The 25,774-nt window shown below is 37.9% G+C and overlaps 2 protein-coding genes and 1 long non-coding RNA gene across 8 annotated transcripts; 1 reads left to right on the top strand and 2 right to left on the bottom strand.

Annotated features, from left to right (window-relative positions):
- Positions 1-255: 255 nt before the first annotated feature.
- On the top strand, positions 256-8,837 carry LOC147475513 (uncharacterized). Of its 3 annotated transcripts, XM_086582321.1 has the most exons (15): positions 256-326; positions 416-481; positions 575-692; positions 5,653-5,733; positions 6,313-6,395; positions 6,492-6,626; positions 6,737-6,839; positions 6,913-7,022; positions 7,117-7,405; positions 7,496-7,573; positions 7,675-7,725; positions 7,831-7,923; positions 8,019-8,075; positions 8,401-8,478; positions 8,656-8,837. In XM_086582321.1, the coding sequence occupies exons 9-15, from the start codon at positions 7,169-7,171 to the stop codon at positions 8,695-8,697; spliced, it is 636 nt and encodes a 211-aa protein (XP_086438447.1). In that variant the 5' UTR covers positions 256-326; positions 416-481; positions 575-692; positions 5,653-5,733; positions 6,313-6,395; positions 6,492-6,626; positions 6,737-6,839; positions 6,913-7,022; positions 7,117-7,168; the 3' UTR covers positions 8,698-8,837. The 3 variants fall into 3 exon arrangements, with proteins under 3 accessions (XP_086438447.1, XP_086438448.1, XP_086438449.1); XM_086582322.1 differs by lacking the exons at positions 256-326; positions 416-481; positions 575-692 and adding an exon at positions 5,472-5,497; XM_086582323.1 differs by lacking the exons at positions 256-326; positions 416-481; positions 575-692 and adding an exon at positions 5,485-5,509.
- A 611-nt stretch (positions 8,838-9,448) lies between these two features.
- Positions 9,449-17,506, bottom strand: LOC147475512 (uncharacterized). Of its 4 annotated transcripts, none has more exons than XM_086582325.1 (5): positions 17,252-17,506; positions 17,026-17,182; positions 11,362-11,412; positions 10,317-10,409; positions 9,449-10,153 (listed from the first exon to the last, which is right to left on the bottom strand). In XM_086582325.1, exons 1-5 carry the CDS (start codon positions 17,368-17,370, stop codon positions 10,133-10,135), a joined length of 441 nt encoding a protein of 146 aa, XP_086438451.1. In that variant the 5' UTR covers positions 17,371-17,506; the 3' UTR covers positions 9,449-10,132. The 4 variants fall into 4 exon arrangements, with proteins under 4 accessions (XP_086438451.1, XP_086438450.1, XP_086438453.1 ...); XM_086582324.1 differs by having other exon boundaries at positions 9,449-9,763; XM_086582327.1 differs by having other exon boundaries at positions 9,449-9,763; positions 17,026-17,174; positions 17,252-17,418.
- A 1,914-nt stretch (positions 17,507-19,420) lies between these two features.
- Positions 19,421-20,036, bottom strand: LOC147475511 (uncharacterized). Its single transcript, XR_015208850.1, has 2 exons — positions 19,755-20,036; positions 19,421-19,644 (listed from the first exon to the last, which is right to left on the bottom strand). It is a non-coding gene; the product is annotated as an uncharacterized LOC147475511 (long non-coding RNA).
- Between the last annotated feature and the right edge of the window lie 5,738 nt (positions 20,037-25,774).

Here is a 25,774-nt window from a genome sequence, read left to right as displayed (position 1 = left end):
GTGTTTTTTGGTACAAGTCTCCGAAAATTTCGATCTAAAGAGCCATGTGTCTCAAAAATAGCAACTTGTATTTGTCCCCGAATTGTATGTTTCTAAATACATAAGTAGAAACACTTCTACTCGTACTTGTTGGAAGCAGTTTCTAAATAAAATAAGTAGACACACTTCTATTCGTACTTGGAACCAGTTTCCTACTTATTAGCTTATTTCTTTTTCTTTTTACTTCGTTCAAGCTACGTACATGCAACTTCTTGCCTAGCTTCTTCTCGGAACAAACCCACACACAAACACAATGGGGAGATATCTGACAATGGGGGGACAACAAGGTTATACTTCAATCTTAAAGCTTTTCTTCTGCAGTTCATTGAGTTTTTAAGTAAGGTCTAAATGTCTAATTAGTTATGTTTTTTCCTAGAGAAAGCAACATGTACGTCAACTAAAACTAAAAAGTTGAATAGAAAGCTGAAGAAAGAACGACGGGGTAAGTTGTCTTTTGATATACTTAGTCCGCAAGTTCCAAGTCAATTTTTGTACCTGTTTTTAGTAGTACAGTGCCTGTGATTTGTATATGCAGATCTTCAGAATTGTCGTTCCAACATGGACAATACTGAGAACGATGTTGAGTCAATTCCTACAGTCAAATCGTCATCGGAAATACTGAATGAAAGTCTTGGTGACTTGTTCATCAAGAAGTAAGTTTCTACTCTCCGCTAAGCCTCGCTCACGTTTAGCTCTTTGTTAAAATTATTCCATAGATGTAGTTTCTATCAATCACACGCCATATGTGATATGTGTAGTAGCCATATTCAGGGATGTATCACATAAGTCTTGGGCCAAGAGATAAGGCCCGGACCATAGTGTGCATTGGGCCCGAAAATAGGCCTGGGGACCAAACTATGTCCGATGAGTAACCACTAAGAGGGATATAAAAGGAAGAGGAGAGGAGAGAGAAGAGAGGGGCTGAGAATGGAGGCAGTGGGGTGAGGAGTGAGAGGTGAACTACGGGCTTGATCCCGAAGTGGTGCGTGAGGCAACCTAATTGGTGCACCGATCTAAAAGAGGCGAATACGAGTAAATTAGGAGGTCTTGGTATATGGTGGTGCGACAAAATGGTTAGTGGGGAACCGAGTAGATTAGTAGATAAGGAGGTAGCGGAAATGGAGAAAAAATTCAACCCTAATAACTTCGTTCTTCCGGATCGGTCAGGAGGAAAAGAAAGTGGATTGGGAAACATGACAGCAGAAGATCTGATGGACACATTGAGGGAAGTAGATTGGTCGTCACCGCCACGTCCACTAACTAAATTCTTCTCCAGATTTACTTTATCTTGTTCTATTTCTAGATGGATCAGCCGTCTCAAATGCAATCTTTAATATTATTGGACTAGTTACTTCATCATGGTCATCTTTATTCTTTGAATTGAGTTCTTGAGAAGGCCGATGGCTATTATCTGCCGTCTCTATCAGAGGAGGATATTTTATTGCGTCACTGCATGTCATTCTTCTTCCCATAGCCATCACATTCTACATCACTTGGGGATTTGTTCATTTTGTGGGTGGAGTTTTCTCCCCGATTTATATTCAGATTGGGATCCATTTATTTGGTCTTGGGTTCGCCACTTCTCTCACTTTTATCTTCCTAGTGCATTGTGTTCATGTCCTCATGGTGGGGAGCTTCAATTCGGTCTTGGAGGATGGTTCATTAAGAAAATGCCATTTGTAGGCTATATTTATACAACCTCAAAACAAATTAGCTCTGCAATATCACCGGATCGGACTACTCATGCCTTCAAAGAGGTGGTTTTACTTAGGCATCCCGTATTGGAGAATATCGTTTGGCTATATTACATTTCAATCCTTCGGAGAAGTCTTTGGGAAGAGGAGCTATGTTGTGTTTATATACCTTCCAACCACTTCTACATTGGAGACATTTTCCTTGTTCACTCAAATGATTTATGAGGCGAGTTTATCGTTTCGTGAAGGAATTGAAATTACAGCGGGAAGTCACTCGCGAGGGAGAACGAAACTTACGAAGAAGGTAACAAACCACCGTCCTCACGCTGGATTTTGATCTTGCTAGGAGAGTTTCTTTGTATGATGATGAAAAAAGTGATCATATTGGCGTGTGGGTTATGAAAGATTATGGGGTGTCGTGGACTAAAGATTATGTTATTAGGAAAGACACTCTTGGGCCATTGCGAGGGAAGCGGTAGTGCCTATTAAAATTTTAAGCCCAACAAAGAAGGGTATTGTCTTACTTCATGGTGGTAAAGGTCAAGGTTACTATGATTTAGAAAAGAAAGAGTTTAAGCAGATTCTCATTGATGGAATTGCGATGGGGTCATTCGAGGGCCAAGATTGTCCACACCTAATTTCTCCTAGAAGCCTTCTTAAGTACGGATGTGTAATTCTTATGTTTTCAACATGAAATGAGAACCGCAGCTATGTTTTAAGTTTTTCCCGGTGATGCGGAGTGGTGGACGGAATTGATTCTAAAAAGCAAAAGAAAGGGTGTGAATTGATCAAATACATTATGTGCAAAGAGTTGGCGAGGCCCAATATTCGCAGACTCCCACAAGTAATACTTCATACTCGTGCATTTGTAATAGAATTCCTTAAACCGAGGTTTCAAGTATCAAGCGTGTCCATGAGAAGTTTGAGATTACAGCAATGTATCGAAGAGATTCAAGAGAACAAGGATGGAACTGTTTCAACTCGGACAACAATGCGATAAAACAAGGGTTAGCGTTATGCAGAGAGGCATACACTGGCCGGAGTTCTGAGAGAAAATCCCTCATCGGAGCAGTGGAGATTGAGCTAGTATTGAGAGATGGATCCATCTCACCTATAAAGCGAGGGAATGGGGCCTTGCTGCGGAGTTCGGATGCACATTCCAAAGGAGAAAGCGAGGGTCGAGAAGACCCTCCTTCGCGGATATGTGGGCATTCCGAAGGAGGCGGAGGGTTTTCCGGATATGTCGTGGGGCTATCGAATGAGTGCGAGGGATGAGCCTGCGGGCCCTCGTGTCTCGTGTGGGGGGCCTCGTCCCGGACCGGCGTGTCCGCCTCGGCGGGATAGGATATGCGGACGGGGAGATCCGAATCAAACATGGGGGCAAGGCTGAGTTGCCCTTTCTCCCTCTCTGGCGAGAGACAGCGGGGGATCCCCCCCACAAAGATGACATCGAATCAAACATGGGGGCAAGTTGAGTTTCACCGGACTCAACTCTTGCAGATGGCGGGGGATCATCTTGCAAAACCCGGAGTGGGATGAGCCAGCCCTCCGTGGATTGATGCTAGAGATACATAGGGCAATAAGAGAGCCCTGCAGGCGAGGAGGGGAGTGGGATGAGCCCTCCGCGGATCAAAGATGCTAGAGATACATAGGGCAAAAGATACATGGGGCAATGAGAGAGCCCAACCGGGCTATCCGGTCGAGCCCCTCCCGGATCGAGATGTTAGAGATACATGGGGCAATGAGAGAGCCCCATCCGCGGTCGAGCTCGCGGTGGTGGGATGAGCCACCAGGCCTTCGGTGTTAGGTCTGGTTGAGCCCAGGTCGGAGTTCAAGAGATCGCCGGACATGAGATCCGAATCAAACATGGGGGCAATGGATTGAGCCACGACATAGGGTGATCAGTCTTCCATAAGTCGGAGTTCATTGATGGCAAAACGACTAAGGGACGAGTCCTTTGATGGGATATTGAGGTCCATAGTAAGGGCAAAGGGGATGAGCCCTTTGGCGGATACAATGTTGGCGTGAAAATAGATGTAAGTTATGTGGAGGAGAGAAGGACAAGAACTCAGAATGCGGAGTGAATTTTGTAGATGAGAGTGGATAAAAATTAATGATTGAGTTTGAAGAAGCGGGGATAAGACCCCCCGTGGATTGTTAATGAGTTATATGAATGAGAACCAAAGTGATATTTGATTCGCGAAATTATTACATATTCTATTTGATAGGTTAGTGTTTTTTATATAATTTCGAATTGATTATCGTGTTTCCTTGGTTTTCGAAATGGTATGAATCGTGAACAGTTGAAAAGTCTCTTATTTGATTGTGCTATAGAGGGCCTCTATTTATTGACTAAGCCCATGTGACCAAAGCCCGAACCGAGAGTTAAAAGGTTGGACCGAACCGTTAACAATTAAATACTGGGTTCATGTCCACATGAGAGTAGAATCAAACCTTATGTTTCTCCACCCTTCGCTCATGAGCGAAACATTTTTTGAACAAAAGGCGAAAGTCCTTATTCAAATAAATAAAATCGAAAAAGCTACCAAATTAGACTCCTAGTTCCATTCAAATCAAACTTCGCTAAAACCGAAACCTTATATATACTGAAAATAAATAAAGAAATTAGCTTATTGGGTTTTTCTTTTACTTCGTCATTTGTTGGAAAGAGGAAAAGGCTACGTAGTGATCTTAAACTTCTTTCTAGCGTGGAGGTCATTTGGTTGGAACAAGATGAAGTGTGGCTCTCTCTCGAACACAAATTTTGGACAACACAAAAAAAATGGGGAGATATTTGGAGACAACTGATGCGGAGATCGGGGGACAACAAGGTTATTCTTTCACCTTTGTTTAAAATTGTTATTATGTCTAGCTAAACTTTTGCAGTTCATTGAGTATTTGTTTTATGATTGGGTTTGGTTGTTTCATATAAATGTTCAATTAGATTAATAGCTAGTTTTGTTTTGCACCTTGTATGTCAAGCATCGTACGTCAACTAATAATCATAAAAGTTCCATTGCCAATATCATATTTGGATATTATTTGTGCCTTAAAAAGACAAATAATCTTTTACGTTTGATCTTTTGTCTTTGAATTTGAAAAGATGTTTTTATATACAATTAAGCGTTGTCCGCGATAAAATCGAGCGATTTCTCAGGGGATGTTTTGATTAATTTGAAACATTGAAACCTAATCTTAAAATATTTACTAAAAGGTTTAGTGGTGGAATCTAAAGTCTAGTATTTCTCTCCAATTTGTTTTAATTTCAATTGTTTAATTTATTATTTTAGTAAACAGTGCTTTAGTTAAATAGTAATTCCAAATTTCTATATTGCAGATAGGTTAGGTAATATTTTGTATTCGTTCCAAAGAACATGGATCAATACTATTTTGCGAACGATGTTGCGGTTTAATTAGGGTTAGATTAGTCTATTTAATCAAATCTAATTTTCATCGGAAATACTGTACATGGATATGAGATGAAAGTCTTGGTCCTTGGATATCTAGAGTTCAAGAAGTTTGAGGACTTCTCGAGTCACGCGTCGTCATCGTCGCCGAACCGAGAAGGGGCAATTGTTCCATATTCAAGGCTGGGCCAAGAGATAAGGACCATAGTGTGCATCGCTCACGTTTAGCTAGAGAGGGATATAAAAAGGAAGAGGAGAGGAGTTAAAATTATGGAGGCAGAGTGGGGTAGATGTAGTTTCTTGATATCAATTGGTGCAGCCATCGCCATATGTAAATTAGGAGGTCGTGGTATAGTGGTGCGACAATATGTACAATTTGAATTAATTTGACTTGGAGCATTCATCTCTTTATATCCACATTCTGTAGATTGTATAAGCATGCTGGTACTGACTATTTAATAGGATTCAAGTATTTGCATTGATTCTGACTTGAATATTGTTGCTTCTAAAAGGGCGGCTAAAAGAGTGAAAGCATTAGCATCAATTATGGAAACGTTTACAAACAGCTTGCAACGTGACTTTGTAAAAAACAAGTAAGTACTATGAATTCGGACTCTCATTTACTTGAATTTGATATGAATTGAAGCTCATATACTGGAATTAATGATTTAGTATTAAACGATAAAAAACGAGTTGATAGATTATGAAATATTTGAAATAGAATTTAAATTCAAAACAAGTTGGTTTTTGACAAATAGCCGGATGCTCCACAAGCTCGAACTTGTGACGGGTAATTATATGAAAATCTAGAAGAACCTCAGGGACACACCTAGAAGTTTGGTGGAACAATCTCAACAGTGTTCCATCCGTGGAATTATTGTTAAAAGTGATATCTAGATTAGTCACAGATTAGGTCTGGTACATAACCCGGAAGTTATTATAATTCGTGATGTGAATTTGGATATTAGGATAGCTGCCCCAAGGTTCCAATTCCTAGAATTCTTGGCATAGCTCAGATTACAGTTATCACAGTAGGGTCTCAATAAGTTCAGCACATCTAGAAGCCAAGCCTAATTGTACTTTTATAATTCACTATTAGTAGAATCTGTGTAAATAAAATGTGTGCAGTATGTAAATTACTCTGTATATCAAACTTGATTCTGTTTTTGCAGTTCTATAGCTCTACTCTACTCGTGCCTCATCTCCATCAAGTCTAAATCTACCAACGAGATAATTTTAGCTTCTCGCATCCTTGGTAATCTTTAATCCTTTCAAGTAACTAACACATTCTGTTTTCCTGTATATATATCTTATTTAATAAAACATGCATTTTTGGCGTTGTGATTTGTAGGATTGTTATCCCTCACTGTCGGCCCTCACTGTCGGTTGTCAGGATATTGGAGTAGAACATGAAATACTGGAAGACTCAATTCCTCGGATCTCCCAAGCTTTGAAGCTTGATTCTGATTCATCGAGTTTATTATGTGTAAGTATGATATCACAATACACTTGGGATTTATTCTATCATTTTTAACCATAATAAGAATGTTGTTTGTATACTGAACTTTTTTGTGTAATTTCATTGTATGATCATAGTTATTGGAATCTTTGGCAATTGTTACCTTTGTTGGAGAAGACGATCCTCAAGATACTGAACGCTCAATGCAAAGTGATATGGGATTTTCTTCATCACAAATTGGTACTTGAGCTTACTATTTCTTTGAAAAACTGATAAGTGAACTGGGTGATTGATATTTATTGGTGTTATTCAGGAAGCAACAAGAGAACGCAATAATCAAGTACTAATAGCTGCTATATCTGCTTGGTCCTTTCTACTTGCAAACTTGAATAGTTGGAGTATAAGTCCGAAGATTTGGAACGAGTGAGTGCCTGTTGTCAATCCTAAATTCACAAGATTCAATTTTGGTATGGTATTTCGATGCAAGAAATTTACATGCATTTGCGGTTCGTTGCAGGTCAATACCTTATCTTTTCAATCTACTAGATGAAAGTGATCCATCTGTGCGTATGGTAGCGGGTGAAACACTAGCTCTTATTATTGAGATTGGTGCTATAGAGAAGTTCTCAAATGACTACTGCACCTACAAAGAAGGTGAAGGACGTATACGCACGCAAAAATTAAAGGAAAAAGTTTTACAACGAGTGAAAAACGTTCTTCTGGAAACAAATGAAAAAGGTTCAATTGACAGAAATCTTGGCAAAAGCCACAGAGCCCTGTTTTATGATATTACTGGATTTCTGAAGGTATAGCATATATACTCCATATGCTATAGATATGCTCAGTAATCGTGTACATCGTGATTATAACAATTTTTCCTCCAATGTGAATATCAGAACGGTAAACTCCCAGAAATATCAGTTACGGTTGGAATAGATGTCTTGACCATATCGACGTGGTCGCAGTTTATACGGGTGCTTTTTCTTTTTTTCAATGTTGCAGTTACAGTATTCTTCTCTGGGTATAAGGTTCTTTTATTGTCTAGCTTTATTTAATCTCTTAATAAAATATATAGGTGAATTTTCTGAAGCGGTTTCTAGGAAGTGGATTCCGCATGCATGTCAAGGTGGAGTTCCTTACAAACTGTAACAATTTATCTTACATTTACACGTTGATTTTGTACTTTGATTTCTTGATAAATAACTTGCGAAATCCATTCCTGTTCGAACAGGATAATAAACTGTTTCATGACTTTTTCGAGTTAAGCCCAGCAACAGAACAAGATATAACAGAAGCTGAACTATCTGTATCAGATAGTGAAGAGGTTCAATTTTGGCCCCTTCACTTGATCTTACATTTTTCCTTTATCGCTTTGCAAGGTTGTTTTCCTCTTATTAATAATGTTACTTTAATGTTTAGGCCGGTATCCGCTATGTCTTTCAACCTGAATTGAGGAAGGGAGAACGACTTTATCAGGTATTTGTTATGTGTTAAAAAAATTGTTGAAATATGTAATTGGTAATCTGGTTAGGTTCATGCAGACTGACATCCTCATATATCTATAGAGTGTTTCTACAGCAACACACACTTTGAACCGAATTTGTGAACACAATGACGTGGCAAGCAGAGAGACCTTGATTTGCAGTACTTCTTTGAGAAATACACACGCACCCCTGCCTGATAAGTGCCACGTCAGTGTGTTCAGAAATTCGGTTCAAAAAATTCGGTTGCTATAGAATTTTGGATATCTATATAAGCACTGTCAATGAACTTAATTCTGCATTTTTGCTCTTTTATACAGAGACTGTACGTATCTTCAAACTCAGTAATCAACAAAGCGAAAACACAGATTATGAACAAGCAACGTTATTTGTCTGAGGTAAGATTTTGTAAATAAAATAATATCATACTTTCGTAATTTTATTTAAGCAGTAGATCCCATGGAACTCGTCCTCTCGGATGGTGGACATGCTCCACATTCCGGAAGCGAATACTACCGCCGAAGTAGTTTGCTATAACTGTGAAACTAATTCTTATATTTACGCATTGTTTGCAGGCCAAGAATGCTGGTTACTATTCACTTACTCTTGAAGATTAAATTGCTAACAATTTCTAACAAGACTTTCACTGAATGAGCAGACATTTAAAAGAAGCTATTACTCAACATTAGACGGATTGTTTTATGTTGTTGCATTCCTTCGCTTTTGGTTCTTATATTACCTTGCGCTCCAAACTTGATTCTTTTGCACTATCATCGCCAAGTTTTTCTGCATTTCTCCAATTTAAGGATACATTAGGAATTCTCGGTATATCTCATATCCAACAATTATCTACAACTACTAACAGTATCAATCACATCACTAGTCATTTTGATAACTTTGACGATGGCTCATGGAAGTATTACGACCAGTTAGGACCAACTACGACGTTGAGTAAAGCCTATAATTATAATTGGGGTAAAATCATCTTCAAGCACCAGTTATATCTTATAATATCCTTGTTCCATTCCCCATCTGCATTCTGCTATTTTCTGCATAGTCCACATAGCTGCGTGTTTGCCGGTATAGGACAGTATTTCATTTGTCACACAAGGATGCACGCCATTTCGCTTGGCTTATCAACCTCCTAGACACTTCATTTGTCAACCGGCAGTGGGATTTTGGACTTTCATTTTGAGTAATGCATATATATTCATACACCATTTCACTTGGGCTGAAGAATTTAGAGCCATGCTCGGGCCAAAGATTCATTAAAACAGGGCCACAGAGTGAGTTTTTGCACTGTGAGGATGCAGTGTAGCTAAAGATCTTTAGAAACAAGAAACAAGTGGAGTCAGGGTCAAAAACAGATTTATATCTAAAATAGATGTATATATGAGAAGCCTCTAGTCAAGTACAAATCCTTCCACAAATTATATCCCCCACACCCTTTTACAAGCTTCCATTCTGGTTAGAGCCTCAGCTTGCAAAGTTTAAAACTACTTTACAATCTCAAAGGGAATGTCATTACTTTTTTGTTCTTCATAGTCTTGGCTGAACCAGTGCTAAGACAATGCTTTAAACGCCGCATTGACAAACAAATATGAACATCTGTCATCTCATCCTCTGTTAAGAGTTTCTCATGACATACGATACTAGACATCCTAGAATGGCACCAGCAATAACCTGCACCAAATTGAAACATCAAGCCTGGTGTGTGGCTTATAAAATTAAGATGGCACCAAGGTGGCAAAGTGAACATGCACCGACAGTTTGTCTTGTAAACTTATACTAGTAAACTACAATGAAAGAGAGGAAGGAAAAGATGAGGAAGAAGAAGGTAGGAGGACAGAGAAAGAGAGGAAGGAAAAGAAGAGGAAGAAGGTAGGAGAAGGACGGAGGTTGAACTTTTCTCCCTGTAGTAAGAACTTGTTTCACTCTGGATGATACACTACTTTCACATAGTATCCAATGTCCACATTGTCCGTGGTCTTCAAAGACCACCCTCAACTAGATGTAGTTATAATATTTTATAAGGATGGACCAGACCATGTCTCACCCTAATGCATAAGACCCCTGTCAAATCCCATTATATGAGACTTTATTAAATCACGGCGGAAAAACCACAAAAACTAATTAAGAGTATATGTTCTTATGATCAGTTACTGACTATTACCCAACACAAAACTGAATACAATAAACCCTAGCAGAAACAAGAGACTACAGCACATAAACAGACCTGAAGTGGGGTATGACCAAGTAGCTCACGTAGAGGTCTAACGCTTGATAAAGGGTGCTCTGGAGGAAATTCACATACTATTTGGTTCAGCAGCTGCATATATGATTCAAAACTCAGAAAAGGTTGAACAAAACGAAGATTATTCGCACTAAAAAACAAACCAGAAAAAAGAGGTCAACCAATTATATGACCACTGATAATCCATGAGCAAACCTCGTAATAATGCTACACTCCTGCAGGAAGAAGTCTCAACTTTCCAATTGAATATTATTAAGAATAATATTTCAATCAAATCACAGCAAGTTCAGATGCTTACGATTGATTCATCTGAAAACACTCCCATTCAATATTATTAAAATATGTGCTTAAGAACTGCTACAATAACTCACATATCATTGAGGAATACCATTTAAAGAAGTTGAGGATTCTTCTTTATTGCGAGTACACTATCAGTAGGAGAAAAGCAATTATGATCAAGGAGGACAGCATCTTATAAAAGGTATCTTCACATACTTATATATATGCTGTTTTTTTAATATCAATAACTGTATCATCTTCTGTTTTGGTCACCATGAAAATGATCGGTAATCAAACTTACAATGATAATCCCCTGGTTTCTAAAAATCATCAGAATAGTTTCTTTTTTCCAGATGTACTTGGTGAGATCACAAGAATTAACTGGTTGTCAATAACCACGTGAAGTTCTATAAAAAGTTTCAATCATGTATATGTTTAACCAGTGAAATCTTGATTAAAAAAATAATAATAAAAAAAATAAAAAATAAAAATACACAAGTCTGCAGTTCAGAATGTCAAGTTTCTTTTACCAGGATTGAGTTTTCAAGCCTTTCTTTTTCATTCACTTGGATGTTGGTTGACATACAGTTGAAACTGAATCCTAAATGTGTCAAAGTGTACTTAGTTTCGGTACCTTTCCTACTAACTCAAATTTCAAAGATCTTTGGTCACTTAGTCAAAGTTTCTTAAGAAAAAAATATGAACATCAAGAAAAAATAAATTTGATATATTCCATCAGAATACTTACTTCAGCTTGTCTCCCGGCATGAAGCCTAACCCCAGACGCATCGTACATAACCTGTGAACAATCCAAATTAATTAATCCTAACAATGATATCATACTACACATATAATGTTGTAATTTTACATTTAAATAAGCAGTAATACACAAACTTGCATTTGCACATAGAATTAATCCACCTAGCAAACCTTCACTCATAAATGAAGGGACAGAACTGGCTGGTGTACAATCCAAAATCTTGCTAGCATTGCCCGAAATTAGATGGAATGTACCCAGAACCCCATAGAGGACCTCTCGTGCGTAAATGAGTGTTCGTTGGATACAAGACTTTTTTTTTTGGTAATTAAGTTTTATTAGAACATAGAAGGAGTGCATCACATTGGAATTATAAACAGAAAGTGAGATCCTCGCATGTACAGTGCAACTAAAGCAACTGCAAATCAGCAAAGACTATACCCTCATAACGCATATACCCTCATAACGCATATGCCCCCCTAAACCCGACCCCTCAATCGCGTTGAACCAATTCAGCACCAGGTTACATAAAAGATAATTCCTCCTCTCAGGTGAAATGGACATCCAATACAACAGTAGACCTTCACCACGAGTACCACTTCTTGAGCTGAGCATTCTAAGTTTCTATAGACATGTTTGTTCCTAGTTTTCCATAAAACCCATAATACCACAGATGGTAGTAGATTCCAAAACTTTGAACTAGAAGTTTTCCTCCTTTTTTTTGGCCACTTTAATAAGAAATCCTGGACTGATTCAACTTGAGCAAGCAATTGGAATGCCACTGCCATAGGTTGAATCAGTAAAGTCCATACTTCCAGCCCAAACGAACAACACATGAAGCTCTGATTAATGTTCTCCACCAACAGATTAAACATTCAACAATAAGAACAACGGTTCCTCTATGAATTAGCTCTTTTTCGGCAGTTAAAGCACGCCCAAGGAAGACCTCCCAAAAAAATATTTTCACTTTCAAAGGATTTTGATCTTTCCACACCAGTTTTGAGAGAAATGGAGTAGAGGGAGTGGAGTTGAATCTGGATTACAACTTTGGGTTAAGATATGTCATGAAAAGAACTTACCGAGAACAACCCTTCCTTCATCCAACACCAGTAGCAAATGTCTTCATCGTTGTTAACTGCCACTGTTTCCAACAATAACGTCAGGTTGGCACACTGTTGCAATTCCCAATCAATGCTGCATCTTTGCAAGAACAGACCATTTCCCCTATGTGCAAATTGATGAACTAGTTCCCTTCTATTAGTAAATGCCTGAAAGATTCAAGGAAATTGATCAGCCAAAGGCTTATCTCCGAACCAAATGTTCAACCGAAAGAGACATTTTCGACCATTTCCCACTTTAAATTTGACTCCATGCTTGAAGTTGGACATAACAATTACTGTTCCAAAGGCTGCATCCATATGATTGTGATGTTTGATTCGGCCACCAACTATGGCGGTCATTTCCATACTTAGCAAGAACCACGTCACACCATGACAAGTCATCTTCTACCATATCTTCTATAGTAACAAGTCTTCCTAGCCCAAGACCGCCATCTTTTTTGGTGAGCACACTCTGTCCCAACACACAAGATGATCTTTTTTCTCTGTTGCTCCGTAGATCCCCAAATGAAATTCCGAATCAGTCATTCAAATTACTTTAGCCACTACAATTGGAATTGTGAGCAAAGTAAACAAGTGGGTTTGAAAGATCATCACTGGCTAATATCGGTCTTGCACCTTTCAAAATAGTTTACACCTCCATCCACTTAATCTTCTTTTCAATATTTTCAATACCGGATCCCAGACCTTTTTGTTTTTATAGTTGGCTCCAACGGGGAGACCCAAATACCGGCAAGGGTGTTGATCACCTGCACAACCCATTGCTTCAGCTAAAGAAGCCCTGTTCTCCACCTTACCCACTTCAAGAAGGGAAGTCTTTGCAATATTAGTTTTCAGTCCAGACACCACCATTGAAAATCAGTAGTGTAGCCTTTAACATTAATACTTAAAAAGCTAAAGCATCAATCATGAACAGTGTATCCTTTGCAAATTGGAGAACAACAACCTCAGGGCCATTTATGGCTGATTTAAACCCTTTGACACAACACTGATGCCTAGCTTTTCTGACTAATCTACTCAAAGACTCCATTACCACATTGATAAGAAAAGGAGATACAGGGGCTCCTTGGCGCAATCCCCTTTGGATACAGAAGGATACAGAGCTACCCAGTTGGTGAGCCATCCACGAGCACAGAAGATGATGCAGTAGTGATGCAAGCCTTGATCCATACCCTGTATCTCTCACCAAAAGTCCAAAACCCATCCTCAATAGCAAGTAATCCAGAAAATTTCAATTTACATGGTAATAGGCCTTTGAGATGTCTGCTTTGCAATTTAAATCCCATTCTCCTTTTTTTTTCAAGCGAGTATCAATACACTCTTGAACAAATAAAAGACCATTCAGAATTGTCTCCCGCCTACAAATGCACTTTGTTGTACAGAGACGATGGAAGACAAGACCCCGAGAATCCTAATAGCAAGAACTTTGGATAGTATCTTATAGATCCCTCCTACCAAACTGATTGGTCGGAAACTTAAGTTTGGGTGCCAACGTTCTTCTGTATAAGTGTAATGAACGTCGAATTATGTCTTCTATCCGTAGTAGCTTGATCTAAAAATTCACGGACTACCACCATGAAAACACTCCTGCATATAAGCCGACACTTTTTAAACACACACATCTAGAAACCGTCTGGTCCTGGGGCTTTGTCTTCCCCAACTCACTAATAGCTTGTAAGACTTCTTCCTCGGTAAAGTTCACATTCAACCCCACAGCCTGGTCTTCTTAAATCCTGCTAAATTCCAACCCCTCTAGTTCAGGCCAAACCAAGGATCCTCAGAATAGAGGGACTCATAGTACTCTACTGTGTGACCCCTAATGCAATTAATTTTGGTTCTAGCATTTGCAGTTTTATGGAAGAAACTAGTATTGCTTTCCCCTTCCTTGAAATACCTTATCCTTGGTTTTTGGCACCATGAGATCTATCCCCTCTTAATTCCTGTAACTCACAATTTGAGTTGGCTCTATGCCTCTATGCACCTCCTCGTCTGAAGACAATGAAGATGCTTCTTCTTTGTGATCCAGATCATCAACCTCTCTTGATAAGCTGATCCACTCTCCGAAAGCATACTCTGTTCCACACCCTCAACATGTCCTTAAACTCTTTAACTTCGCAACACCAGAAATGGCCTGATGATCCCTCGAAACAAAGAGTCTTCCATCATTCCTCCATTAGATTGGGTTAAGTTAAAGACTTCAAACCACATTAGCTCGAACCTAAAAGGAGTAGTCCCCTATTAATTGTAGGGCGGTCCAAAACAATCAGCCTGTGATCATATAGGTACTTAGGGTGCACTATCTCTCTAGCTCGTGGAAAGTGGTTGTTCCAATCTGTAGAGGCAGGAAATCGATCAATAGTTCAATACAACTAAGGCTTCTGCAACCTGACCATGTGTACAGTGGCATCATTTAAGGAGTAGTCGACGAGACAGTTCCTTGTTATCGTGTCTAAAACACCCAAGATCAAAATCCCCTTCTAAGCACCATGGCAATGTAGACCACCAAGAATTTTATCCAATAGCAGATGCCATCTGTATTTTGGATATTACTCAGTCTGCTTACACAAAGCACAACACCTACTAGTTCATAAGCTTCCATTAGATTAACCCGCCTAAACTAAAGCACTAGATATTTACCTAATGTATAGGAATATATATCTATCTAATAAGATAGGGTGTTTTTTTTCGCTACAGGACAAAACTATAATAAAGGACGGTCGGGATCATTTCTATCACCATTCTACGGCTCTTGAGTAGTGATTAATCTCGAGATCTGAGTTCTAATTAGAATTTTGAAACAGGAAACTGCGGGACGGATCCCATTTGGTTTTATGGGCTTTTCGCACACAAGTCGTGGTTCGAGCCGAGGAGAACACTAACGAGTTTCGGTTTTTTTATTCAAATCTTCTTAAAACACACAGTCAACTCCACTACTTACCCTCCCTCCGTCACCATCAAAAAAAAAAACCCTCCACTCCAAAAGTGAGTATCATGCAAAACATGCAGGGCGGTATCATTTTATATACTTAATTAAATAAAGTTTAGCTCAACAGCTCACAAAAGTTTTAGTCAACATTAGTTAAGAGTTTGCGGACCTACGCGAATTTCTTTCACTCCAAAGACATCACTTTCTATAAATTTTCACTTCAAACAATTTAAAACAATGTTATTAAAATGTCTCAAATATCAATGTGAGTTTGCTATCTCAGTTTTACAATTGTTTATCACTTAAGGATTTTCGATGTCAAGCAAGCTATTGAAGGGTTGATGAAGAGGCAAGCTATTGAAGAGTTGATGAAGACCGGTGATGGTATGTGTAATGCTGCAGTCACTCTGAGGATTGTTGATCATTTTTTCCGCTAAACTTCGGGGATTGTTGATCACACCATCTCGATAATCAAAGCTTTTCTTAGCTATATGCCTATAGGGGGCTCGGCACCACAAATCCATTGGCAAGTTCAAGTCGGTTTGAGCCACATTTAAATAACTCATATGACTTATTAACTTTCGGTTCATGCCTATGTAAGCCATTTGAATGTGGGAAATTGGGAATTATTCAAATCTGAGGATAAAAACATAGAATGGAATCTTATTTGTTAGTTGATTTTGGTGGGGGGTTTCCCATTACTTTCATACTAACCCTAATCACCTCCTTCATTCATTCGACGAGCGGTGTGTTTAAGAAACATGTTAGTATATTTTCTACATTCAATCGACCCTTTTACAATATTCTTGATTGATTAAAATGCATATTTTTAATATTTATTCTTTTTTCCAATGTTTAAACTCCTCATGGCGTGGCGAGATTACAGTTACCTTTAACACAAAGTCAATGTATACTAAAAAAATTTGAATAATAGACTTAATTAAATTAGAATTTTATATGTTAATTCCTAAATATATATGAAAGTCAATGTATTTCAGTGTTTTTCAATTAGGTGTTCTACTATTTACTACTTTGAGTCTTAGCCGTGCTCTTTGATTAGAGCTCCGTTTTGATTCTCTAACTGCGTGTTTCCAAATTTTTGTAATTCCTCAAGATAAGGGTTCGAATTTAATTGTTGGAATATGACATTAAGCGGAAGCGAATCCCACTCGCTTTTACTGGCGTTTCTCACACCAAGTCACGGGCCTCGAAGTTAGAGCCCATCATCAATTTCATTTTTTTTGGGCACTCCTTTTTTGCCCTCAGTTGGACAATGAGTGATATAACTAACAATAGTAAGGGGTCTCAGTTGGACCCTTCGGCATCGATATTCTTGGGTTTGGATGATAGTAGGATTTGTAGGTGGGATAAGCGTGATCGAAAAGATATGATTTAGAATCTCGCAAGTGAGAGTACATCCGTCGGACATCAGTTTTCTAGAGGGACGAACTTTCAGTGTTTTTCCATTATTGGTGGTAGTTCAATTGTGGTTGGATCTCTTGGTGGTAAAATTAGATTGTATTTGCCATTACTGGTGGTGGTTCAGTGTGTCATGAGTGCCGTCTGGCATGGGCATCAACTAGTGTAGTAATAATAGGGAACATTACTTACAACGGCAGCCAAAACGATGGGAAGAGCGAAAGAGGAGCCACCAATCCCATCTTCGAATCCAATAGCGACAGCTAAAGCAGAAACAGTTGCAGAATGAGACGATGGCATTCCACCTGACCCAAATATTCTTCTAGAGTCCCATCTCTTTTCTTTATACCTGCATTTCTAATCCCATCATCATTATTATTAATAATAATAATAATTCAAGTAATTTTATTACTATTACCACGTGGTAAAAAGTTTCAGAAACTGGAATGCGGAGAGGAGAGGGAGAATTGACGGCTGTGATTGATTTGATGATCTGATGGTGGTGGATACATCGGATGCGGTTACTACTTCATTCATGATTTTTGCCCTTTTTTTATTCTCTTTCTCCTCTCTCTCGGAAAAGTAACTGATTTTATCGGGTTTTATTGGGCTACCCTTAAATTTAAATGGACTTAAAGCCCTGGTTTATTTATAACTAGTTGACGCCCGTCAAGCCGCAATGTTTTTTATTGTACTTCTTTTTCGTGGAATAACTCATTTGCATAGTCAACTAGCCATTTGATCCGGCCTATGGCCGGACTTGCTATATAGATAGCTAATGACTCAAAAGCCTAAAATCTACTTGAATAAATCATATATGTATATTAATAGCTAATGATTCATTGCTTATAATATATGTATACTTTGTTTGAAGGGTTTATACATTCTAATTCACGGGATAGATTTCATATTGGGAAATTCCATTGTAAATGATGTTCATAACTACATATATTTAGACACTAAATTTTGCTATTGCCCGAAATAATCTAAGGATTGCTTCAATGTATCATGTACTTGAAGTGACTTAGAAAAATATTGCAAAACCATATGTTATTATGGGATATTGTGCTTTAGCCGACTTTTAGTCATTTGGACTTCCACGATCAATGCCTCATTTAGAGCGCCATATTTGACACACACGTCAAACACCTATTTTTCTTGAAAATTTAGATTACCTATTAGTTTACTCATAGGTGAAAATGTCAATTAAATGTGTCGCTAAACTTGAGATAGTTAAGTGGGTGCATGAAAAGCGTGGCGACCAGCGGTGCGTCAAGGTACCATTTTATGAGTATTACAAAAAAAATGCTCCCTTTCAATAATTCTATTGCTCAGACTCATGCTTTGTGACCGAAATTTGTTCTAGCTCTTTGTTGTTCCCTGTGGTGAGGTGACATTTGTTGTTGATCACTTCAATTGAAACATGTTAAGCTTGTTAGTCTGTTGATCTTTATTCTTTGGAACATCTTGGGGGTTCATGGATAATTGCCGAGCAAAGCTGGAATTGTGTACTTCTCCACCCAATCGTGTTGTAGCCACTTGAGTCACTAGACTTCCAAAAAATCAATGCCTCATTTAGAGCTGCCATATTTGACACACGTCAAACACCTATTTTAATTGAAAATTTAGATTACCTATTACTTTACTCATAGGTGAAAAGGTCAATTAAATGTGTCGCTAAACTGTTCGATTTGGTTCCATTGTCACATACATTTAGACCCCAATCAATTCAACACAAACAATGATAGTTAGCATTTCATAATAAGTTTTTTTTTTTTTTTTTTTAATTTCGAATTCATAAAATCAGATAAATGATAAAATGAATAAATCATCAAAAAATAAGAATGGGGTATAAAAAAATTTAAGTTATAGGCATGTGTTTAGAAACGTAATTGTCTAGTTACAACTCGGACGCACCAACACCACTTGTGAAGTTGGATTGCCTCAAGCGTCACTACTTTCCCAATGGTGAAGTTCTTTTGTTACATTGTCACTCTTCTGATTTTTGTTAACGTCACTACTCATCAAAATAGTGTTGTTTTTATATTTCATGTCCCTAGCTCTTCAATTTTGGTGTACAAATGCCTTTGTGCATAGATTAGGTAAGTAGGATTGTAGTACATTCTTAGTTGATATGTTCTTTGTCATGAAGAAATCAGTAGCAATGGCGAGGACAATTTGACATTTCATAAGAGAAAGTATTTCATGGTTGGCGTTTTCACTAAAGTTCTATCATCTCTCAATTTGTAGAAGATGAGCCAGCTGAACCCATCAAATACCCAATTGATGATCTTCTTGTGCAAACGATGCCGATGATCCAGTCCTCACCGATCGCCTACTACTCCATCAAGGGATTTCAATGTTCCAATGGATTGTGTGGGGACCTTTTAATGGTTTGGGATTTGTTCCTCATTTAGCATTTCCAGCAATCTATCACCATTCTCTCTTGAAGACTTTTAGGAATGCAATCGCCACAAGGACAACAATCTTATTCTCATTGTAGAATCACATGCAGCAGTTCTTCTTGGCTTGTTGATCAAAAGAGAGGGGAGAATACTTCACAGCCATACATAATAAGAATCGGAGCGGGATGGTAGGAATTTTCATTGTAGTACCTTATGTTCGTACATAAAATGAGATGAATCTCTCTTGCTATCTTGTTTTTATTGCTTCCACGGTGATAGGCGTATGATTTATTGGCCTTTTTTTCCTGATAACGTCGCATTTCATCAGATTACAGTGATCAATAGGACAAACTATGTGTGCGACTTCTTAGAGATGGTTGATGTACCAGACTGCCTCAAACTTTGACTGCACCAACACCATACCCAGTTACATTGACATAAAAGACACCACACCTACAAAAAAATATTCAAAGGCAAAACAAAACAAAACCAGGCCATATGGACAAAACAACATACTTAATGAGTAAACCTGCGATCGGGGCTACCAAGCCAGTTCCGGCAGAAGCGAAGTTAACACCAGTTGCGAATTCTGAAATATTATGTGATATATCCAAGTATGCTGGTACTATCGGCTTGCACCCAAAGGCCTCGGAAATGAAATCACCAGGGACCTTGCCATTTGAAAATCGTCCAGTTGGTTTACCTCCAACGAAATCACGTCCATATGGCCTGAAATCGATCTTAAGTGCTGTCAAAAGATGATTATTGTTACCCTGAATCAACCGAAGAGTCACCGAAGATGATGATCACTGGAACTTTTGCTCTGATGTGAAAAATTAGTAATAAGAATTAGGTTAAAAAGAGCCATGGCATGGTGCAGTAATGTGCCATATATATTTTGAAATCTCAAATGATATGTATGGAAGTAAAAATAGTAGTTCTTATAGCGAATAATGTGATGAAAGTGGTAGGGAAGAAATCAAGAAAGTCGGGGTTTGATTGAAGTTAGAGGGAGATATTTGTTGTGTGTACTTGTGCTTCTTGATTTCGTCTAGTAAATGTCACATTTATACCTTTATATATGCACCAAACTTCTCTCTCTTCTTACTTACATGCCAGCTTACCTTAACCAAACTTAAACATTGATCGATAAGAAAGAGACAACGATATTTACTAATTAACGTCACAGTATCTGATCCAACAACAATAATTCTATATATCTGGGCAGAGGGGATATTGTTCCAATTCACAGAAGATATATATGGCCTGCTTTTCTCCTATTCATAGTAGATTATGAGATATTATATGCCTAGAAAGCGTTGGCAACTCGTTAAATGGGCTTGTTATTATTAGGATTTGTCTATTTCTTTTCTAGGCACTTTCTGTACTATTCATTTCCTAAAACCAAAACCATCACACCCCAAACTCATAAATACAACAACAAAACAAAAAATTCCATAACAAAAATAATATATATACATTACATATGCAAGACCCATTTCTTATGACAATAAGCAAGTCCTTTCGAGTCATTTGAATATCTGGGAAAAGAACAATATTATTGATCGCAAATAATGACTTCTAAATCACTTATCACTTATTTGGTAGTGTATCATTTATATGTAATGGCACTTTATGCAATCTGATGAAGGCTAGAGCAAAAGATGTATAAAAGAAACATATAATGCTTCTTATTTGGGCAGTATTTCACCTTTGCTAATGTGTTGATCTTCTTCCCCGCTATCTTCTTACGGATCTTCCGATGATTCGGATAACTTTCCGTGTTTTGCATCTATCTCTTCCATAACAGTTGAGGATTCCATATTGGGTATGGGTGACTCTTTCGGATCATCGGTATCATCCTGTTAGAGATGTTAAGAAAGACAATAGACCAAAAGGAACTGGATACGAAATCAGTGGATGATTAAAAACAAAAGTGTTGTTAAAGAAACCATGCTTAAGGATACAAAGGAATCTGTTTCAGCATTTACACCAGAAGAACCACGTTTGGATTTCTGGACACTTGACATGCAATTTCTACTATCACCTATAACTCCTAGACCACTCTGATATTAGCATACACCCGATAACCACTTCTACACATGAAAACTTATGGTTGATGATCACAATCTTTAGCCAAACTTTATAAAGGTCAGGGAGACAGGGAGCACCTTTTACTATTGTGAAAAGTAAAATATGTTATATACTACGATGAAAGAAAAGGAAGTAGAGTATGAGATATTTTACAACACAAATCCAGTAGTGCAATAACCAAAAAGAGAGTCACTTTCGGTCATCCATTCATAGTTAACAAAACAAATCTTCTTTGAATTGTTCCATGTAAATGCAACCAATAAGTTTTCCATTTCATACACCACAACATATTTGGAGGGAAAAAAAAGTCCGAGGAAAAAATATTTAGCGGTGAGACATGAAACGGGGTGTTTTAGTTTGTATGCATTAGATGTGCTCTAACAATTGTTGACCTTCTAGAATTTATACTTGGGGTTAGGACTTACATTTCCAATTGAGCGCATAGTTTTGTGTGTAACCAAAATTCATATAAACTCACTATGCACACGCATGGCGAGTATCTTTCAACTCTTATACCATAGGTGTTTGAGGCATGGGGTGAAATGATGGCATGAGCAATCCCACCACCACACCCTAACGTGATTGTGACAAGGAAAATCAAAAGATGTATTATAAACCCCATATAGTTGGAAAGCCGAGTGATGTAAATAGAAAACTTGAGCGAGAAATGAAAGGGTCTTACCAGTAGATAAGACGCTCCCATTCCTCAAGCTGTATCAATGTAGAGATGTCTCCCTAAAATGTTGACTTGAACTCTGATGTATAAGTTGAGTACCGCCATTGCCCATAATGACACCGCCAATCTCGTGAAATCTAGTAAAACAACACGAAAAAAACAAAAGCAACTTAAATTAGCTAGAAAACCAAGTGCAGATAATGTAAACCAGACAATGTTGTGTAATAGCCAAGTGCCTGTTCATACTTAGAATTTTCAGATTTTCCCATATCTCAATCTTCTCCAAAGATGTTAGTGTATCCTTTTCTAGCTTTAATCTATCGGTCGGTGTGAATGATCTAATTCATCGGATACCGATTCATAAAATAGTACATATCATAAGGTAACGTTGTCGAATCAACTATTCTCTGAATGCTCTCAAAATGAGCTTGCAGCCTATCAAACCAAAAACAACAAATAAATTTCACTACTAAACAAAATGAAACTTTAAAAAAAGTCCAAGAGTGTTATTAACTAAGCTGTGGCTTTAATGAGTTCATCGCCCCGGCTCCCTTTCAAGATCCCTCTCTAAATCCAAAAGCCTCCTGTCTATGTCCATTATAAAGCTTATACAAAACATACCCACTCCCTAAAAGTCCTACAGTAACAAAAACCTTCCTCTTATTTCTCCTCCAGAAACTCCTACATTAAAACACAAAGAAATGAATAAAGCTACAAAACAGTAATAAGTTATATCAGAAAACAATATATAAAATGAAAATTACCTAATGGAAATTACCTCCAAAAAAAGCTTTTGTCACAAATCTTCTCTCACCTGGTACAGGACTCTGAACACCCTGTTCCTCTTGTATGGTTTTTGGTGATGTGTTGAGAAAAGACTCTTTCATGGTTGCTTTCATTCTTAAGGTCGGACTTTCAACACCATATTGGGGGCTGGATTATTTTTCCAGGAAGCACTCCAAAAACCTGTTAGAGGAGTATCTTTTGGTAACTCTGGACTATCATATGTCGTGTTTAAGGTTTCTTTTTGTTTAAGAAAGGAGAAGGAAGAGAGAAGTTTTACTACTTAGCTCTTACTTTTTCAGGATTACTTTTGTTTAAGAATGGAGATAAGATTTAAGAACGGAGGTTTTTATCTATTTTGGACTACGAACAATTGAAATCGCCAAAAAAGGGCGTATAATTTATTTTTTTAGATAAAATCTGATGTGTCAGTCTGAGAGAAAAAAGAGAGGCTGACGTGGGTCACTGGGAGCATTCTCAACTACTCAGTATTAATGGTCTTTGATGATTTTGATTTTGTAATGGTACTAGTATGCGGTTTATCGAAAGTAGCCAGTGCACATGTGTTATTTTAAGAAAATTCATTCTAAGTTGATGCTTAATAGCTTCACGTATATATATGATATGATGCATGGCCCAAAATATCGCCGAGATATCCGATATCTCGCCGATATATCTCGGTAAATTGGTACACCGAGATCGATATTTCCGAGATATATCCACCGAATATTAAACTCCTTTTTTTCCGAGATATATCGGAATTTCCGATATGAAAGTTTATATCGCCGAGATAATCGATATTTCCGAGATAATCGATATATATCGGTTGACTTTTTGACCAATTTTTAATAATTTAATATTGAAATTTCCGAAATATCCGATATATCCGAGATATCCGAGATATATCGGCGAGATATCCGAGATATTAGAAACTTTGGACTGGTCACCAAAAAAACCGAGATATCCGATATATCCGATATATCCGATATATCTCGGTTTTTGGGTACACCGATATATTAAACGATATCGAAATTTTGGGCCTTGATATGATGTACACTATCCCTGTGTCCTCTTGTGTATTTTGAGCTTGCATCCAACTCCAATATCAAATGTATTTTAGCTGAAGAAAGAAATACATTAGGAACATTAAGATTAAGAAAAAAAATATTTGGCACCTCCAATGCATACGGGATGCTCTTGTTTTTTAGGAAAAAAAAAGGAGAAATAGTGCCATCGCCAGAAGAAATGGCTGAGTTTCATTCAATTAAATAAGGGACCACTTTGTTAAAGTAAGATTGTACTTGTTTCGAGAAAAAACGTTAACAAATATAATCCTCCATCCTCTGCTCCTTTATTAATGTCCAAAATCAAATCAATAAATATCTATGAAAGAAGACAATCTTTTAAGAAAGTTGTCCACAAATGGTAGTTCGGACTAATCATTTTCAGAGGTTCTCTCAGTATATCAAGCCGAACCCACATGTCAAAGGATGGATCTCCAAACCGAGTAACACCTTGAGGAAAATCACTTCAAATGTGACGACAAAACAAAATACATCGAAATCAAGTAGTTGTTGGTATGTTCTCTCATCTGAAGAGTAACAATATGTTTATTAATTGTTAACAATGTGAAAAGCCTTCAAAGAACTATGAAACCCGACTCTTAATGTAAATCGACGATAAAAGTCATAAACTAATACATCTTGAGTCCCTCGTCAAGTATCGATTGCTCAACATTATACTATCAAGAATAGGTATGCAGTTCTCTGAATTCCCTAAAACCTTTCTTACAAAACTCCCCTTAATCGATTATCGGAAATCCATCCACTCGAGGTTGCCACCGGTGAGAGCATTCATAACCTTTTCTCCCTTCTCTCGATTCAGAGAGCCCCTCACCAAGATGAAGTAAGTGGATTTATCGACTTTATCCAACAACACGAGGCTCAAAACCCATGTTAATCATTCTATCGGCTTCATCCGATTACCACATAATTACAGCGATTCAAAACCACATACCGCCTCTCCAAACAATCAATAAGGCGACCGTGAGTCCAATAACAACTTCACAACCCACCTCGTCTAATCTTAAACCCATGTTCCTCAATAGACACAACCTTAATACCCAAATAATGTGCAAACTTAACAGTCTCATCCTCAATTTGTTGTGCAAGAACAGCAGAAGGACCCTCATCCTGCATAAAAGAATCGACAATACATACCTTCCATTTTCTCCCCAAGCCCTAAAGCAGAAACGAGTTTAGGCAAATCCCTTCTCGAAGGATTCTCCATTACCAACTTTCTCAAAAATTCCGGATCAAACTTAGAAACAATTCCGAACCAAGGCCAACCACCACCTGCAAAAAAGTAGCAGCTTCAACATGCCCAACTCCACCACTACCTTCCTCAGTCTCAATCTTAGCCTTCCACTTCTCCAGAACACTCAAAGCTCTCTTCGCTATCTTCCTAGCAACAGGCATTGTCTTCTCCTCATTAGGAAACAAAGCTGAAATAACCGTCCCACATGCCCACCTTCTATCCGAAAGCCCAACTTTAATTAATAACATCCTTCTTATTAATATACTCTTCCACAACATCCAAAACCAATCTCGGCGAATCCACCGCTTCCCCAACTGCGGAACCAATCTCACTCCTTAATATGTGGCACACCTATACAAAACATATATACATATGTACACACTAAATCTCCTGAAACTTATATACAGACTACGAAGAAAAGTAGTCTTAATACTTATTTTCCTGAAACCCTCCTGTATAATGAAACAATGTTCTTAACATATTGATACACAGTAGTTAACATCCTGTATAATGAGAACGCAAAGAACTTTCAATTAAGTGAAAGACAATGAGCAAATAATGAGTTTAATGTATGTATAATATCCCTTTAAATAACAAAAATATATAAGTAAAGCAACTTCAACATATAACTTGAGTGTATTTTCATATGTTGTCCCGCACTCCTTCG

This window comes from Coptis chinensis, chromosome 9 (genome assembly GCF_015680905.1).
Source record: "Coptis chinensis isolate HL-2020 chromosome 9, ASM1568090v1, whole genome shotgun sequence".
NCBI classification, from domain to species: Eukaryota; Viridiplantae; Streptophyta; class Magnoliopsida; order Ranunculales; family Ranunculaceae; genus Coptis; species Coptis chinensis.
The sequence above is the reverse complement of the archived record's forward strand: the minus strand, read 5'-3'. Positions and strand labels throughout refer to the sequence as shown.

What these genes read in the sequence shown, in the direction of transcription:
- LOC147475513 (XM_086582321.1), top strand. Translation starts at nt 7,169, where the DNA reads ATGGTAGCGGGTGAAACACTAGCTCTTATTATTGAGATTGGTGCTATA. An exon ending in AGGGAGAACGACTTTATCAG is followed by an intron (nt 8,076 to 8,400) that starts GTATTTGTTATG and finishes TCTTTTATACAG; the next exon opens with AGACTGTACGTATCTTCAAA. An exon ending in AGCAACGTTATTTGTCTGAG is followed by an intron (nt 8,479 to 8,655) that starts GTAAGATTTTGT and finishes CATTGTTTGCAG; the next exon opens with GCCAAGAATGCTGGTTACTA.
- LOC147475512 (XM_086582324.1), bottom strand. Translation starts at nt 17,370, where the DNA reads ATGAATGAAGTAGTAACCGCATCCGATGTATCCACCACCATCAGATCA. An exon ending in CTGAAACTTTTTACCACGTG is followed by an intron (nt 17,183 to 17,251) that starts GTAATAGTAATA and finishes TTAGAAATGCAG; the next exon opens with GTATAAAGAAAAGAGATGGG. An exon ending in CCATCGTTTTGGCTGCCGTT is followed by an intron (nt 11,413 to 17,025) that starts GTAAGTAATGTT and finishes GATTGTTCACAG; the next exon opens with GTTATGTACGATGCGTCTGG.